General features: G+C 42.3%; 1 protein-coding gene across 1 annotated transcript; it reads right to left on the bottom strand.

Annotated features, from left to right (window-relative positions):
• Window positions 1-162: 162 nt before the first annotated feature.
• On the bottom strand, window positions 163-14,018 carry mylipa (myosin regulatory light chain interacting protein a). The gene is made up of 7 exons (XM_026155638.1): window positions 13,777-14,018; window positions 12,459-12,649; window positions 4,203-4,388; window positions 3,135-3,332; window positions 2,864-3,028; window positions 1,460-1,883; window positions 163-879 (listed from the first exon to the last, which is right to left on the bottom strand). Exons 1-7 carry the CDS (start codon window positions 13,861-13,863, stop codon window positions 685-687), a joined length of 1,446 nt encoding a protein of 481 aa, XP_026011423.1. The 5' UTR covers window positions 13,864-14,018; the 3' UTR covers window positions 163-684.
• Between the last annotated feature and the right edge of the window lie 83 nt (window positions 14,019-14,101).

Here is a 14,101-nt window from a genome sequence, read left to right as displayed (position 1 = left end):
AACAAGACGAAGACTGTGGTAGTCTTTCTGCAGTTTGTGCGATGCGTGCCAAACTCAGGAGCAGTATGCTGCAAAACCTCTAAATACCTCCTCATTGGCATTAAAAAACAAAAAATGTACATTAAGAAAAAATAACTGCATTTTAAGCCATTACATAAAAGTTTTAAAATGTCAAAGCTTCAAAAATAATTATTAAAAAAACAAAAACACCCTCAATTAAATACCGTTTTTAGCCAGTCTAGGAGCTACTCACGATGGAGCATTCAACCAAAATACAAGTTCAAAAGCATAATTGTGTATCAGGTCAACTGATGCAATAATTTAATTCACAATAAGAGCCTAATCTTAATAAAAATTATACTGTGGCAGGGCATAATGATATTTAAAAAAATAAAATAGACAATGTTTGGACAGAATGACACACAAAGAGCAAAAAGGAAGGAAAAAAAATACTAATGAACCAGTGACAAACTGAACATCATCAAAAACAAAGAATCAGTGTAGTTTAAGTGCGGAGATCTTTAAATATGCTCAGGAGTTTCTATTTTTGGTCATTTCTGAAGTTCAGTCAGGGACAGAAAAAGGGAAAAAAGCTGATGAAAAAGCAAATGTTCCTTCTTTTGTATGAAATCTGTCTGTTATAACTTCAAAGTGTTCACGGTGGAGTTCTTGGTGGTGCCGTCTTTATGTGTGGTAGAGCTTGTGTTCATACTCTGTGGTGGAGCAGGTGTGAGGAGAGGCCGTGTCTCTGTGGATGGGCGCGGGAATATTGCTGCGGTGCTGGTGGTTGTCCGTCAACGTCAGGTTCAGGAGGCTGGTGCAAGTGGGCAGGTAGACGTGCTGCACGTGCTCCACCTCCGATCGACACACGGGACACAACTGGGGGGAAATAGAGGAAGAAAAGCATTTAAAATACATCTGTTTAAGAGGGGAAACAGGAAAACTGCACCACTTTCACAAACACGTAGGCCTCGTGATTTCAATGTTCAACTTTGATCGTGCTGCAGTGAGGGCAACACAAACTTAACCACAAAACTAAACTGTGATTCTGTCCAAAGAAGTAAACGTTTCCTTTTGCCTTAAAGTTTCGGAGTGATTCACACATCTATTAGTTGGGTCACGTTTCCCCATTTGAATTAATAGAAGAGAGATTTGCCTGGCTGACATAATCCCTTCATAAGGGCACACTCACACACACCATCTGCTTCCACAAGATGGGCCACATTTAGCTGATTAAGTGTGGGGGACAATCAGGTCAGCAGAGTGTAAAGCAAGGCTTTGGATGTTGTTTAAAAGACCATAAAAAAAAAAAAGATAAGATTCTGGAGCTAAAATAATTTTAAAAGGCTTTTGGTGAAACTGAAAACTCAACGTAGGAGCAGAAACTGTTTGATTTTCAAGCAAAAGTCACTTTTAAGGAGTCATTTGTCAGCACATGTGACTGTGGAGAAATCCTCACCTGAAGCTGATTTGCGCAGGTCTGGCAGCACACCATATGGCCGCAGGGGCAGAATGCAGCATCTATCTCCTCCTCGCAGCAGAGCATGCACAGCAGAGCCTCTCTGAGCTTCTGCAGACGTTCCTGCAGGGCGCGGCTTTGCTGGCAGCTGCCACAGTCCAGCCCCTTGTCCTGCTCGCCGTCCCTGCTTGGGGAGCGTGAAGGGGAGTAGCGATCCCTGCTTTCAGAGCGGGAAATCAGGTCCACCACGCCAGAGTTGTAGAGCGCTCGCCGAGCGTGGTCGTACACTTCCTTGGCGGTACGTCGGATGTCAAAAACGTACTTTTTGCCCAGGTTGATGTTTTCGTTGAGGAAGAGTGAGGCGAGGTGGCCCTTGAAGTCTCTGCTGTACTGCATCATCACTGCATTGGTAACTGTGTCACACCTGAAAATAATAATAAAAAAAAAAGCATTAATACTACTGCCAACGAATTTGAGCTTTGATTTCAGTTTAAGATAATCAATGCAAATTGTGACTTGCAACCATCCTGTTCCATTTACTACTAAAATACATGATTTGTCTGCAGAGTTAAAAAAAAAAAAACAAACAAAAAAAAACAACTATCCTGGCAGCTAAAGGACAGGTCTGTCTTTGTATCATTGTGATTGAGAACAATTTCATAGCTCAGCCATCTAAACTGTCCCTGCTCACTGCAAAGAGAGTTTTGGGGACAGACAGTCTGTGTAGCATGTCACAACGACCTGAAAACGATAATCGAGTGTGACCTGCATAAATTGTTTTTGTAGAACATTCACTCTAAGAGGCCGTGTATGAACTTTGTCAAACACGGCTCGTTCTTCATAGTCCTTATCTGCAATTGTGCGTTATAGAAACAAAACTGATCTGCTGAGAATACAAAAAAAAAAAAAGCAGTCAAATTGAGCTTTTTCTACACACACACACACACACACACACACCTTAATTTGACTGAAAGAAATAAACAAGTTTTTACAGAGCACATTTTAGGTTATGTTTTACTGCACCTCTCTAATAATTCACTAGTGTTAAGTGAAGGATAGTCCACAATAAACAGACTGGTGAATGACTAACAACAAAGACTGCTGACACACACACACACACACACAGAGACACACACACACACGTGCATAATGATACACACACAGCTGTGCAGCAATGCATAAAAACTTATTTCAATATTTAAACTCATCTGGGCTCATGACATTAGGTGAGCTGCAGACTTTGTCCTGTGATTTCTAACATTTGAGATGCAATAACTTACAGTTATGGTTTAAAAAGCTTTGAACCACTTCTCTTAAATGCAGCCACATAGCTGCAGTACATAGGCTTTGTGTACTATATACACGAGTCGCTGATCTGGGATTAAATATGGCTCTAACCCTCACCTGTAGAAAGCATGCGTCTCTGTGATGGCTCGGTACAGGCCGCTGGCTGCCCGGTTACTGATCAGCTTAAACAGAAGCACAACGCTGTCATTCGTGTCCTTGGTAACTGTCAGGTAGACACTTTTCCCCGACTGGGTGGCGATCTGGATGATTGGATAGCTTATCCTAAAATAAGTTAACAGGAAATTGTTAAATGCTGCCGCGTCCTGTATTATCAAACATGCAGTTATATTAGAAACAAGGTTATTACTATAGATGTCGGTCGTTGTACCTGTTGACCAAGCTGAAATCCTCCTTGCAAATAGCGATGCCTTCAGGACCAACTCCTATTGCCATCCTCTGACCGTCTGCGTCGCGAGCCCAGTGCCACTCCACGCCGTAATGCTCCAGAGAGGAGACCAGCTGCAGGGCCTGATACTCCACTGAGCCCTGGCTCAGACCTTCTAGAGTTTTGTGTCTGGAAATGATACTGCAGGGGCAAAAAATGTTTTTAGTCAGTTGCAAAAAAGCACAAGAGTATATGTATTACCATACTGAGAGCTATAAAATATATAGAGAGACCGGGCCATTTGCACAACATGTAGGAAGAGAAGGGGAAGCTGTGTTTACACTTTCCCATCTACACGTGACATTTCGTAACAGAACGCGATCCATGTTCTCATACGTTAAAAACGCAGTAAAACCGTCGTCCTTGTTATATTTAACGAGAAAGTGGGAGGTTCTGTTAGTGAAACCCTGCGAGCACATGCTTTCTGATCTCCTGTCAGCTTCTGTTTGCTTATCAGTCTGTGCATTAGCTCACAGGATACACCAACCATGTGGCTGTGCGTGATGTGTTCTTATCTGAGTCTTTAAGTCTTTCACTTGGAAAAGAAAAAAAAACAAAACAAAACAAAAAAAAAAAAAAACTGCTGCAATGTAGGGGAAAAGTGCAGTCTAGTTTAAAAGACAGTTCTGTTTAACTGTACTGCTTCCTTTTTTGCTAAAGACAGCATTTTAATTTCTTAAATTATTTTAATATTGATGACCATTAGCTGCCACATTATGCCACCTTTGGCTCGTTGCCATGCTCCATTATTTACTTTTCATCATGCCTCCTCGGCTGGACTCCTACCCCCCTCAAAAATAGCACGGTGGCTTCAGTGACTTTCCAGTGGTACAGAGTGTCTTAGAAAGCATGTTTGTGGGCTATAAAAACTACAGTTGTCTCATAAACTAAGAAAACTTCACTAGAGGTAATGTTAGGCTGCAGCATAATTTATAACTTAGTACATCTTTCATGTGCAAATGTCGCATATTCACAAAGACATTTTATTTTCATGTTTGGCAAGTGCTGTACCTGTCGATGGTGGCGGGGCTGGGCTCTTCTCCACACAGCTCTGAATACCAGTACTGGGCTGTGTTTTGGTTGTAGTCGCCAAACTCCGCCTGTGCCAGGAGTGCACTCAGCTCCTCGGCTTGTTCCGAGCCCATACGCAGGTGACCGTTATGGAGGTCCTCCTTCACGTGCGTAAAGAAAATGTGTCTACATGGCAGAAAAAGAGGAGAAATAAGAATTTTTCACACTAAACTCAGCACTAGTGGAGATTTTATTTTGTTTATTTAAAAAAAAACAAAAAACAACTTTACTTAAATAACCACTGGCTTAAAAAAATAAACAGAGGGATTCATTTATTACTTTTGACATAGTCATGCAGAACCAACTTCCATGTGTTATACTCAAGTCACCCAGACATGTCAGAGCAGGTGGTCATTGCAAAGCTTAAATCCCATCACAGACTGCAACTGTGTGTGCAGCAGAAGGAAAAACCACTTGGCTCGTACTCAGCGGTTACAACCACTCTCTCCGTTTCTACAACTTCCTCAAAAACATACACCACTAACTTCCTTTAAGTGTAATTTCACTGGAAACCCTAAAAGTAGAAGTTGAGAAACAAAGTTAAAGATGCAAACAACAGCTCTCTAATGTCATGCGCATTTAGACTTTGCAGCTCGATGGGAAACTGAACATGCACTGCTTGGGGCTCGATTACGTGACTGCCGGCCAGGCTCTGTGTGTAATCCATGTCCATCTCTTGGGCTTCTTGCCAAAAATGTGATATAGCCATTTAAACCCTAATTACGTCGTTACTCATGCTTGTGCCTAAACCAAACCATTTCTGCTCCGAAATGTGGAAGTTTTACAGTGGGCAAGAACTGTTATTGTTTTGAGTTAATGTTTTAACAGGGAACACACAGTTCTGGCGTGGTCAAGGAAAATATCTCCATACTCCAAAAACACAAGTCTTGACATGTCTTGCTATTGTTTTGACCAAAAGATGTAAGGACTTTTCTTCCTTCTAGCAGCAGGAGACAATACGTCAACAGGAACACCCTAAGTGACTCAGTTCTTACATCATGAAAACACTGAACGCAAGTAACCCAAACGATCCTTCCTCGATTCGACCTATAACAAAGTAACTGTCTATAAACCTGCTCTGCAGCTTCCACCGGACAAACATCCTGATTGTCATCTTTAGTCCTCCAGTGCTCTACAAATAAAACTTAAAATGCACTTTTCTCTCTTCTCAGCATTTTTTTGGGAGCTCCATATTCCTGATGTAGACTTAAAGCATATTGTGCCTCAAATTGCTTGCTATTTCGACTAAAGCAAAACCTCCCTTGGGCCAAAGTTCCCTTTGAAGCATGATGCCAAGAGAGACATTTTCATTTGTGCAAATCAGGTCACACCGTGACTTCGGGATATTTGAGAAGCTTTACAAGGACATTTATGAGTCGAGTGGAGAAGAAGCACTCACCACACTCTTCATTATGTGTGTACAAAGCCTTTGTTTTGATTATGTGGAAAACGCATCTACTTGAGAACCCCTATGGGAACTACAGAAGACATGGATGTGGCGTTTCCTCTGTCATCTCAGGGGAGCAGGAGGAGCCCACACAGAATATGCACATGCAGTGCATCAGCTTTGCAATGCAAAAAAAAGAAAAAAAACCCAAAAACAAAACAGACACCTCCTCCAACACACATTCGCAGTGTTTCCAGCAGCAAAAAGCAGCTGTGGGGCACACAAACAGTCAAGTCTACACCATCCCAGATAAAGCCAGACTGTAACAACGAAACCCCGCAGCTGACTAGCCTCAGGCATAACAAACACTGCTTTGATATGGTGTTAAACATCCCATTCCCTCAAGCACGCGCACACACAAACACTGCAATCTATTGTGTCAAGCCCAGCAGGCGTCATGTGACGGCGAGCTGCTCGTTAGCTACCTGCCTGACGCAAACAATAGGACCGACTTGACGGAGAGGTTACTACAGGTTGCCGTAAAGGGTTACCATAGGGCAAGCCGCAGAGGTTACTCTAGTTTAAGTGGGGACTGCCAAGATGTACATTGCTGCCATGAACGGCAATTAAAATTTCAAAAGCGCCCTTCAGCACAAGTGCGGACCTGTTGGCTATCGCAGCGCCGATAAGATAAGACAAGACAAAGAGGAGACGTACCCAAAACTTTTACCTCAACATTGCTCGACTTGTGTCAGTGTGCCATGAGATGCACTTTTGGGCCCTTCCCTTTGGCTGCAGGGTAAGACACCAAACTTGTGTTACTCCAGTGTTGTGGGAAGCCAGATATGTGTAAACAGGTGTGCGTGCTTTGCTGAGCTCAGGCTAAAATAACTATTAGGAAGAAAAATCTTGAAGAAGAGGTAACTAGAGATCACTGCTAGTCGTTCCTGTCTGACGAGCCTGAGGTAACAAATATGCACTCCACTGAACACCACAAAAACAACTCGGCACACAACTGCTTCATGTGCACGCGTCCTGCTGTTGTGCTTTTAAACAGCAACACCACACAGTCACAAATTTAACCTGGTAAAAGCAAGTTTTATCACTTTTGTCCCTGTTAGTTACAAGGCAAGGACTTCCTGACCTATTTGTTGAATAAAGAGCTTTTCAGACAGCTGTGCTAGGATCGGGCAGTCTCAGCACCTGTCAAGATCCTTCCTATTAGACAAGCAAGAGCCCATAAATTCACAATATAACCCAACATGGGAGTTGAGCTTGATTTGCTGATGTGGTCTTGATCCAATTCAGGCAGACTTCCTTAAATTTACTGTGCAGCTTCCTTTTGGAAACACTGAGAAAGAAAGGAAGGATTTGTGACTCAGTATGTCTGGACGCATAAAAAAAAAAAAAAAAAAAAAAGTGTTAAGTCTTTTACAAATCCTTCAGGGTTACGCGTCTTTTATAACGGCAACAAAAGACAACAGAAATGGACAAATAAACCCCCTCAGGCCCAAGCAAATTGGTTTCCAAGCAAGATGATAAAGAATCTAGTCACCGTGACCCCCCTTTGAGTGACCGGAGAGCCATTTATCAGCAGCTAGACAGCTCTGAGTCACAGTGTCAAGGAGCAATGCATGATACTATCCAGATACATTTGCACATGCATCATTACTGAAGAAAGTACTTTTAGAGCTGCAGCCATCATCTCAGCATTTGTTTTGTTCTCTAGGCTGATCCAACTAGCGTGCACACATGCAGACTGAATGCCAGGAAATGTGCACAAAGTCTCGTGGCCTACTTCTACTGTATTACTTTGTATACACCCCATTGCTTTGTCTTTTAATGGAGAAAACCCATAAACAAAGGCTTAAAAGGGTTACTCATTTACAGTCATAACACTCGTCAGTGCCAAGAGAGCACAGGTGAAATGAAATCTCCTGAAAACAGAGCTTGTGGATGTTGTGGAGATCGTTGTGTGAAGGGCTGTGCAAGAGTTTCAATACTTGATTGCCTAACTGGAATAATTCAATTAAAGCAGGCCTGGGCCCTGAGAACGAATATTTCAAAATAGGTCACCGGCCAAAGAGCGGAGCTAAGAGGGATGAAGATATATTTTTCAGCTGATTTATTCTGCTCCGTCTTTGAACCATTTGAAAACACTGAAATATCCCTAAAGGAATTGTCCCCCCCTCCAGCAACTCAGTGAGAACCTTTAATTATTATTATTTTCTAAATACATTTGCTCTGAAGAAGAAAACAGAACTTTTCAAAGTCAACTAAACTTTCCAGTATGTTCCACCCATCTATAAAAACCATTTCATCTTTTTTGTGTGCCGTGACCAACCACCAAGCTGAATGTCAACCGGTTCATTTCACAGGAGAACAAAACATCCCCGCAAACTGAAACCTAACACCTCCGCCTGCACTTCTTTCAGCCAATCACTACTAGAGTTTCCGACCTCATCGGTTGGACTCTCAACAATGCGGTTTGTAAGTTAGTCAAATAACACCCTGCCAGAAGCAATGTGTCGTGAGGTTACTAGCAGTCAGTGAACTATAGTTACCTCTGCTCATCCTCTCTGAAGCTGTGGGCGGTTTGATCGCATAGTTTGATGCACAGTTGCGCAGCATTAATGCCAAGCGCTAAATAAAACTTGCTTTTGAACTGACAAGTTGGACTGAAAGCCGACACTGTATTAAAACAAAGCCGCTGCTTGTCTGCAACACTTCTTGGGTTTCAAGCAACTGGCTGGTAAAATATTGCCATTACTGCCCAGCATCAAGTTCAGGCACCATAAAAATATAAAAACTGTCATGTTGTGGCTTCAAAAGAACCACGGCAAGGTTACTCAAGTGCACAACAAACAGACGGTAAGAAATTTATACAGAAGCTGGAGGAGAAGAATTACTGATTGTAGAGCTTGCAGATAAAACAACACTCGAAGACCCACAGGCATCATATGTGATCTTTGGCTTAATAGTCTGTGTAGCATGTCACAACGACCTGAAAACGATAATCGAGTGTGACCTGCATAAATTGTTTTTGTAGAACATTCACTCTAAGAGGCCGTGTATGAACTTTGTCAAACACGGCTCGTTCTTCATAGTCCTTATCTGCAATTGTGCGTTATAGAAACAAAACTGATCTGCTGAGAATACAAAAAAAAAAAAAAAAAAAAAAAAAAAAAAAAAGCAGTCAAATTGAGCTTTTTCTTCACACACACACACACACGACTCTGGCTATGTACGTGTAGGCCCACAGCAGGTTTTAAAAAAACAACAAAAAACTACCCCACCATGCACAGGAGTATAAAGTAAAAGTCTGTGACAAAAATTCCAAATTGATTTTATCTACAGCCACCGTGGGTAGACAATATTCAGGATTATGCAAGAAAGGTGGTGCATGGTAAGAGAAATGACAAGCAGTGAAAAGTCTTTAAAGTTAAAGCCAAATATTTTTAGTCTACAATCGTTTCCAGTCCTGTGATTCATCACAGAGGAGACCGTTTAGGCAAAACTGTTTAGGGTTTGTCCGTGTCTTTTCTACTTGTGTCACCATCCTGAACAACAGTGATTCAAATAAACATTTTATTCAAAAGCCATAATCAATTAAAATAATTCTCCTTTAAATAAAACTCACTTTGAGTTTGATTTGGATTGATGTTAAACAAAGGCTTAAACCAGAGGAGGCACACGGGTTAACAACCAGGACCTCTGATACAGCCTGTGCTAATAGCTGTGCCTTCTGGGGCCATCTAGTTTTTTGTTTTTTTACTGCCTGACCAGAATGCTAAACAGGAGTGCTAATGAAGGGGAAAACATTCACATATTTAAACTATAAATGCCCTTTAGCAAGTAGCGTTTAATGATGCAGATAACAGAGACTGTTGAGGCCCTTCTGTCAGCATCCTTTAACCAATAAAAGCAGCATTATTCCAGTAACAGGTCAGTTGATGCTGGATGTTTTATAGAACTTATGGAACGAAGAACTTTTACGAACAGAAGAAAAATACATAAATAAAAACAAACAAGCTGATAGAGAGATGGAAAGAAGCCACCCCAAGTCAATTTTATACACAATAGCATAAACTGTTCTAGACAAGCTATATTAAACAAGTCTGCAAAAGAAAAGCAAACAGATAAAAAAGTAAATGAGGTTTTAGAAGCATGATCTGGGACACTTTTATCGCAGATGCAAGCTGAATTTAAGCCCCGCAATACAGTCACACTGCATACCCTCTTAAATACTATGAATTCAGGTTTAGAGTCTGAATGTCACGTTTATCTACCAAAGATTAAAATGAATTGGCAGAATGTGCCCAAACAGTCTGCTGCATCTGAGCATTAAGGCTTCTTTTAATGCTCACATGCAGGGTTAACACTTGTGACCTGCTAGGCTTAAAGCAGCAGCAAAGTGCGCAGCAGCTTATATAAGCAGCTCTGCAGGTTCATCAGGTTATGTAAGGTCTATAAAGGCCCATAAGGGGACAGTGACGGTGGCAAGGCTATCCTCCAAGCTCTGCATGGAATATTTACTAAAGTTCGCACACACTTGCTACTTATTGCTCAACTGAACACAAGAGGGGAAAAAAAAAAAATAAAAAAAAAAAAAAAGCAGCAGAAGATACTCAGATGGGTACACAAATGCCCTCAAAATAATTATTGGATGTTCTGCTGCAGTGGAAGGTGTAGGGGTGTGACTAATAAAAAAGGGGTTTTTTTGTTTTTTAAAGTGGACTGTAGAAGATGGCTTTGTGTCATGAGGCGTGTCATGACAGCATGTGTGCATTCAGAGCAACTTTCAGGAAGTCTTGTAGCTTAACTAGGTCAAAGGTGACAGAACAAGAAAAGGGAAGCTAGTCTGTCTAAGCACCATTTGCTTAAATTTTGAATTTATTTTCTACAAAGCAAAAAAACAAAAACAAAAAACCAACCAAACAAACAAAAAAACCTCCAAAACCCATCTTTCAGGAAAACGATGCATTAATCATCCATGCATTGTAGCTACACAATAAGCTAAAACTGGTCCTTTTGCCTTTCTTTACAAGTACAAAAAATTAATCAATTGGTGTAGAAGGTCCTTGCATGCCACTCTTTTGTAGACCGTTCACTAGCAAAGATGATGTTAAATGCACACACACACGAGATAAAAATCAAGAAAAAAAAAAAAAAAAAAAAAAGATGCGAGTCTTTCATAGAAATGCCACCACTCTAAATGCACTAAAAGGATTTTCTGAGCCACGTGCGATTGTCCTCAAAATGCTGCTGCTGTAACATCAACAGCTTGGCCTTCTCTCTAAAAACTGATGCCAGTGTTTGCAGGCTCACCCCTCATATTATATCACATCTGAGCAGACGGACGGCATGAAGGCTGAGCCAAAATTAAACACCTAACCTCACAGCGTGGTGAAGTGTGACATGTGCGAGTATTTATTAGCAGCGACCCACCTGACCTTACCTGCAATTTAAAATCTTTATCTCACTTCTTTTCACCGCCCACCCCCCACGTCTTGACCAAACACCAGCCATCTGCTGATAACTCCTGCTAATCTACTGGAGGTCAGCGCACAGGCAGCCAAGTGTCCTCCGTGCCCTTAGCCCCCCTGACTGTCCTTTCACTTTCTTCTTCAAAAGGTTGCCAAATATGGGCTACAGTGGAGTGGAATAGGAAGATGGAGGGGGAAGAGCCAGAAAGAGAGGAAATAGGAGTGGGCACAGTTTAATCGCCCAACTGCAGCACATGAAGAAACAGTAGAAATCCCCTCTTTTTACATTTGATAGAGCACAGTGAAGGGAGAAGGAAGAGAGTCGGAGCAGTAGGTGAACCGGAGAACAACAGGGACAGTTTAGCTTGATAAATAGTTCTAGTGGAATGCTGCAGTTCAAGTGCTTCCTTGATTCATATCCATGGTATCAAACACTCACCACATCGCCCGGGGTGAACATAACATCGACTCCATCAAAACAAGTTTTTGGGACTCGTTTCAAAGGCTGAAAATTCACTTTCCATTTATAACTTTACAGTCTGTGGGCAGGGGACTACCGAGTCAGACAAGCCTGGGATTGTTACTTGTTTTTTTAAACTAGTCTACCAGAGAAGGGCACATGTTAAAACTACATGTCACCTCACTGTAGCAGCAGTTTTGCTTGCCATCGCCTAATGACCAATAAAGCACAGAAAGTGAACAAGAGTTATCCAGAACTTCAGCTGCAACTGTTATTCTAATTGACGGCATATTCTCGCAAGGGTAAGCACCCCTCACACAAGCTTTTCCCCAAACCGCATCTGCAGAAAAAGCAGAAAACGGGAGGGCTTTTGTTCACACGAAAAACAGCCACGGCCAATTGAAACAAAAAGATATTTCGAGTTGAATGGGAGCAGTGACGAGAGGTCCTGGCTGTCACACAGAGGGTCCCTGGGGGTAGGCTCAGAGCAGCACACAGCACCAGAGCTGCTGGATCATATTTCCTGCCTGGCGCTTCACCAAAATGACCTATAGTAACCCCGGAAGGACTGGGGAAGAGGTTACTATAGGGCATTTTCACTTTGTTGGAAACAGTGATCAGATTATGCTCTGGGAACTCGCCAATGGTGGCTTTGTTTTGTTTCCCCAAACACGTGCTCCTCATTAAAGTCATGAAAAAGAAAATTGATGTCATTTCTTCGACCCGTTTTAGAGGAGATGACGAACACATTTACACACTCAAAACAATAAGAGGAAGTAGTTCAGAGTTATAGCTGTTCTAAGGCCTATGAGCAAATTTCCTTGCACACGGTGTCTTTACAGCGTGCAAACTTTCAAAAGTACCTCGTCTGCTCCTGCAGAATCAGATGGGGCTCCACGAAGAACTTGACCCGCAGCCTGAGCCGACAGGGTGTCAAATTATCCATCTGCTGGCTGATGCGGTTCCTCAGATTCAGCCACAGGTTTTCTCCTTTGCTGCCTGTGAACTGCAGCCCAAAGTAGTCTACTTCGATTATGCCCAACTTTCTGCAAACCTGAAGAAAGGCAAACAGACGAAGTGAGGCGTGAAGCTTTTCACCACAGGACAGTGACAGATGGTGAAGAGCTCCTTTAAAGAGGCAATCGATAACTTTTCTTGTCATGTGGAAAGTGACGAGAACCAACTGAGTAAAGTCCCACTGGACTTTTTTTTTTTTTTTTTTTTATACAAGGAAATTCACCAGTACTGCTGTTACTGCAGATACGCCAACACACAAACCCCCATCAATATTCTGAAGCTCACGAAGTGAACTTGGAGCCCCTCCCGGGGTACAGGGGCTCATCAAGCCCGCAATCCCACGCTCCTCCGGCGGCAGCAGCCATGGGTTTATTACATAACTGCTGCTGAAAGTCTGCACAGGGAGCCAGGAGGCTGAGATAAAACTCGTTCTGTGCATATTAAATAGATTAACATCATAATGAGGAGGGGAAATGGCAATCAAAGGAAATAACAGTTACTACTGTGTCCATGTTGAGTTGGGGGTGGTGGTGGGTAGAGATGTGAAAAGCTAAGTTTCATCTTGAGAGGCGGCAGGATGACCTGGAGTAACCTGCACAAAGCCATCTGCCTCTGACTAAGCGAAGGAGCCTGAAGTGGCAGTCGGCAGCTTCCCAGCAACCTAACAAAACTTTTCTCTACGTGTTTCAGCTCCGTGTCTTTTTGACAGAAGTGACACTTTAGAGGGTTTGTATTATTAAAATAAAAGAATAACGAAAGAAGAAGAAGAAGAAAAGGACACGAAAGAAGAAAGAGTTGACCTTTTTTCTGCACTTGGCGCTCAGAACATTGTTTCCTCAGTCCTAGTTTGCTACAAGCAACAAAGCAGGTGACAGTTTTGTTGTAGCTTAAAGCTGAAGCTCAATGAAGCTGTGGCGAATTAATTAATTCAAGAAATAAAAACAAATAAAATCTTCTAATCGTGCAGAAACTCGGCTCTTCAGTCTTATTCGCCACATATAGTCGACTCATAAATGAGCGCGACACATTAGAGGTGAAGTTGACTGAAACATAAGAAAATATTTTTCGGACGACCCGAGCCGTGCTGGCTCACCGACGGACATACGGCGACGTTATTTTCACATTAAGACACAAAGAAGAATAAAACGTGCAGCCCGTCTTTACCTTGTTGAGGCAATCTTCACCGTTCGCCTTCGCATCAACTTCCACTTCCATCACCACCGAATCCGGACGAGTAACGTGGCAGAGCATTTTGACTGTTTTGTTTCTGAAAATCTTTGGTGTGCCACTCTTTAAAACACTCTACCAACTCTCGAGCCTTCGCTTAAAAAACCCCCACAACCCCTCTACATCAAGCCGTCATCACTTTCTTAGCCCTTTCACTCCGTTTGGTGTCCGCAGCCACCAGCTGTAGGGTATATCAATGAAACGCCGCGCACAGCACCGCCTATTTGACATCCTGAGCCAATGAGAAGTGGCGTATCATCCG

Source organism: Astatotilapia calliptera, chromosome 22 (assembly GCF_900246225.1).
Source record: "Astatotilapia calliptera chromosome 22, fAstCal1.2, whole genome shotgun sequence".
NCBI lineage: Eukaryota > Metazoa > Chordata > Actinopteri > Cichliformes > Cichlidae > Astatotilapia > Astatotilapia calliptera.
Note: the sequence above shows the minus strand (reverse complement) of the source record. Positions and strands in the feature narration are given on the sequence as shown.

Excerpts from the sequence above, each read along its gene's own strand:
- mylipa (XM_026155638.1), bottom strand. The coding sequence starts at position 13,863 with ATGCTCTGCCACGTTACTCGTCCGGATTCGGTGGTGATGGAAGTGGAA. Across the intron at positions 3,333-4,202 it reads AGCCCCGCCACCATCGACAG|TATCATTTCCAGACACAAAA; the intron begins GTACAGCACTTG and ends TTGCCCCTGCAG. Across the intron at positions 880-1,459 it reads CCTGCGCAAATCAGCTTCAG|TTGTGTCCCGTGTGTCGATC; the intron begins GTGAGGATTTCT and ends ATTTCCCCCCAG.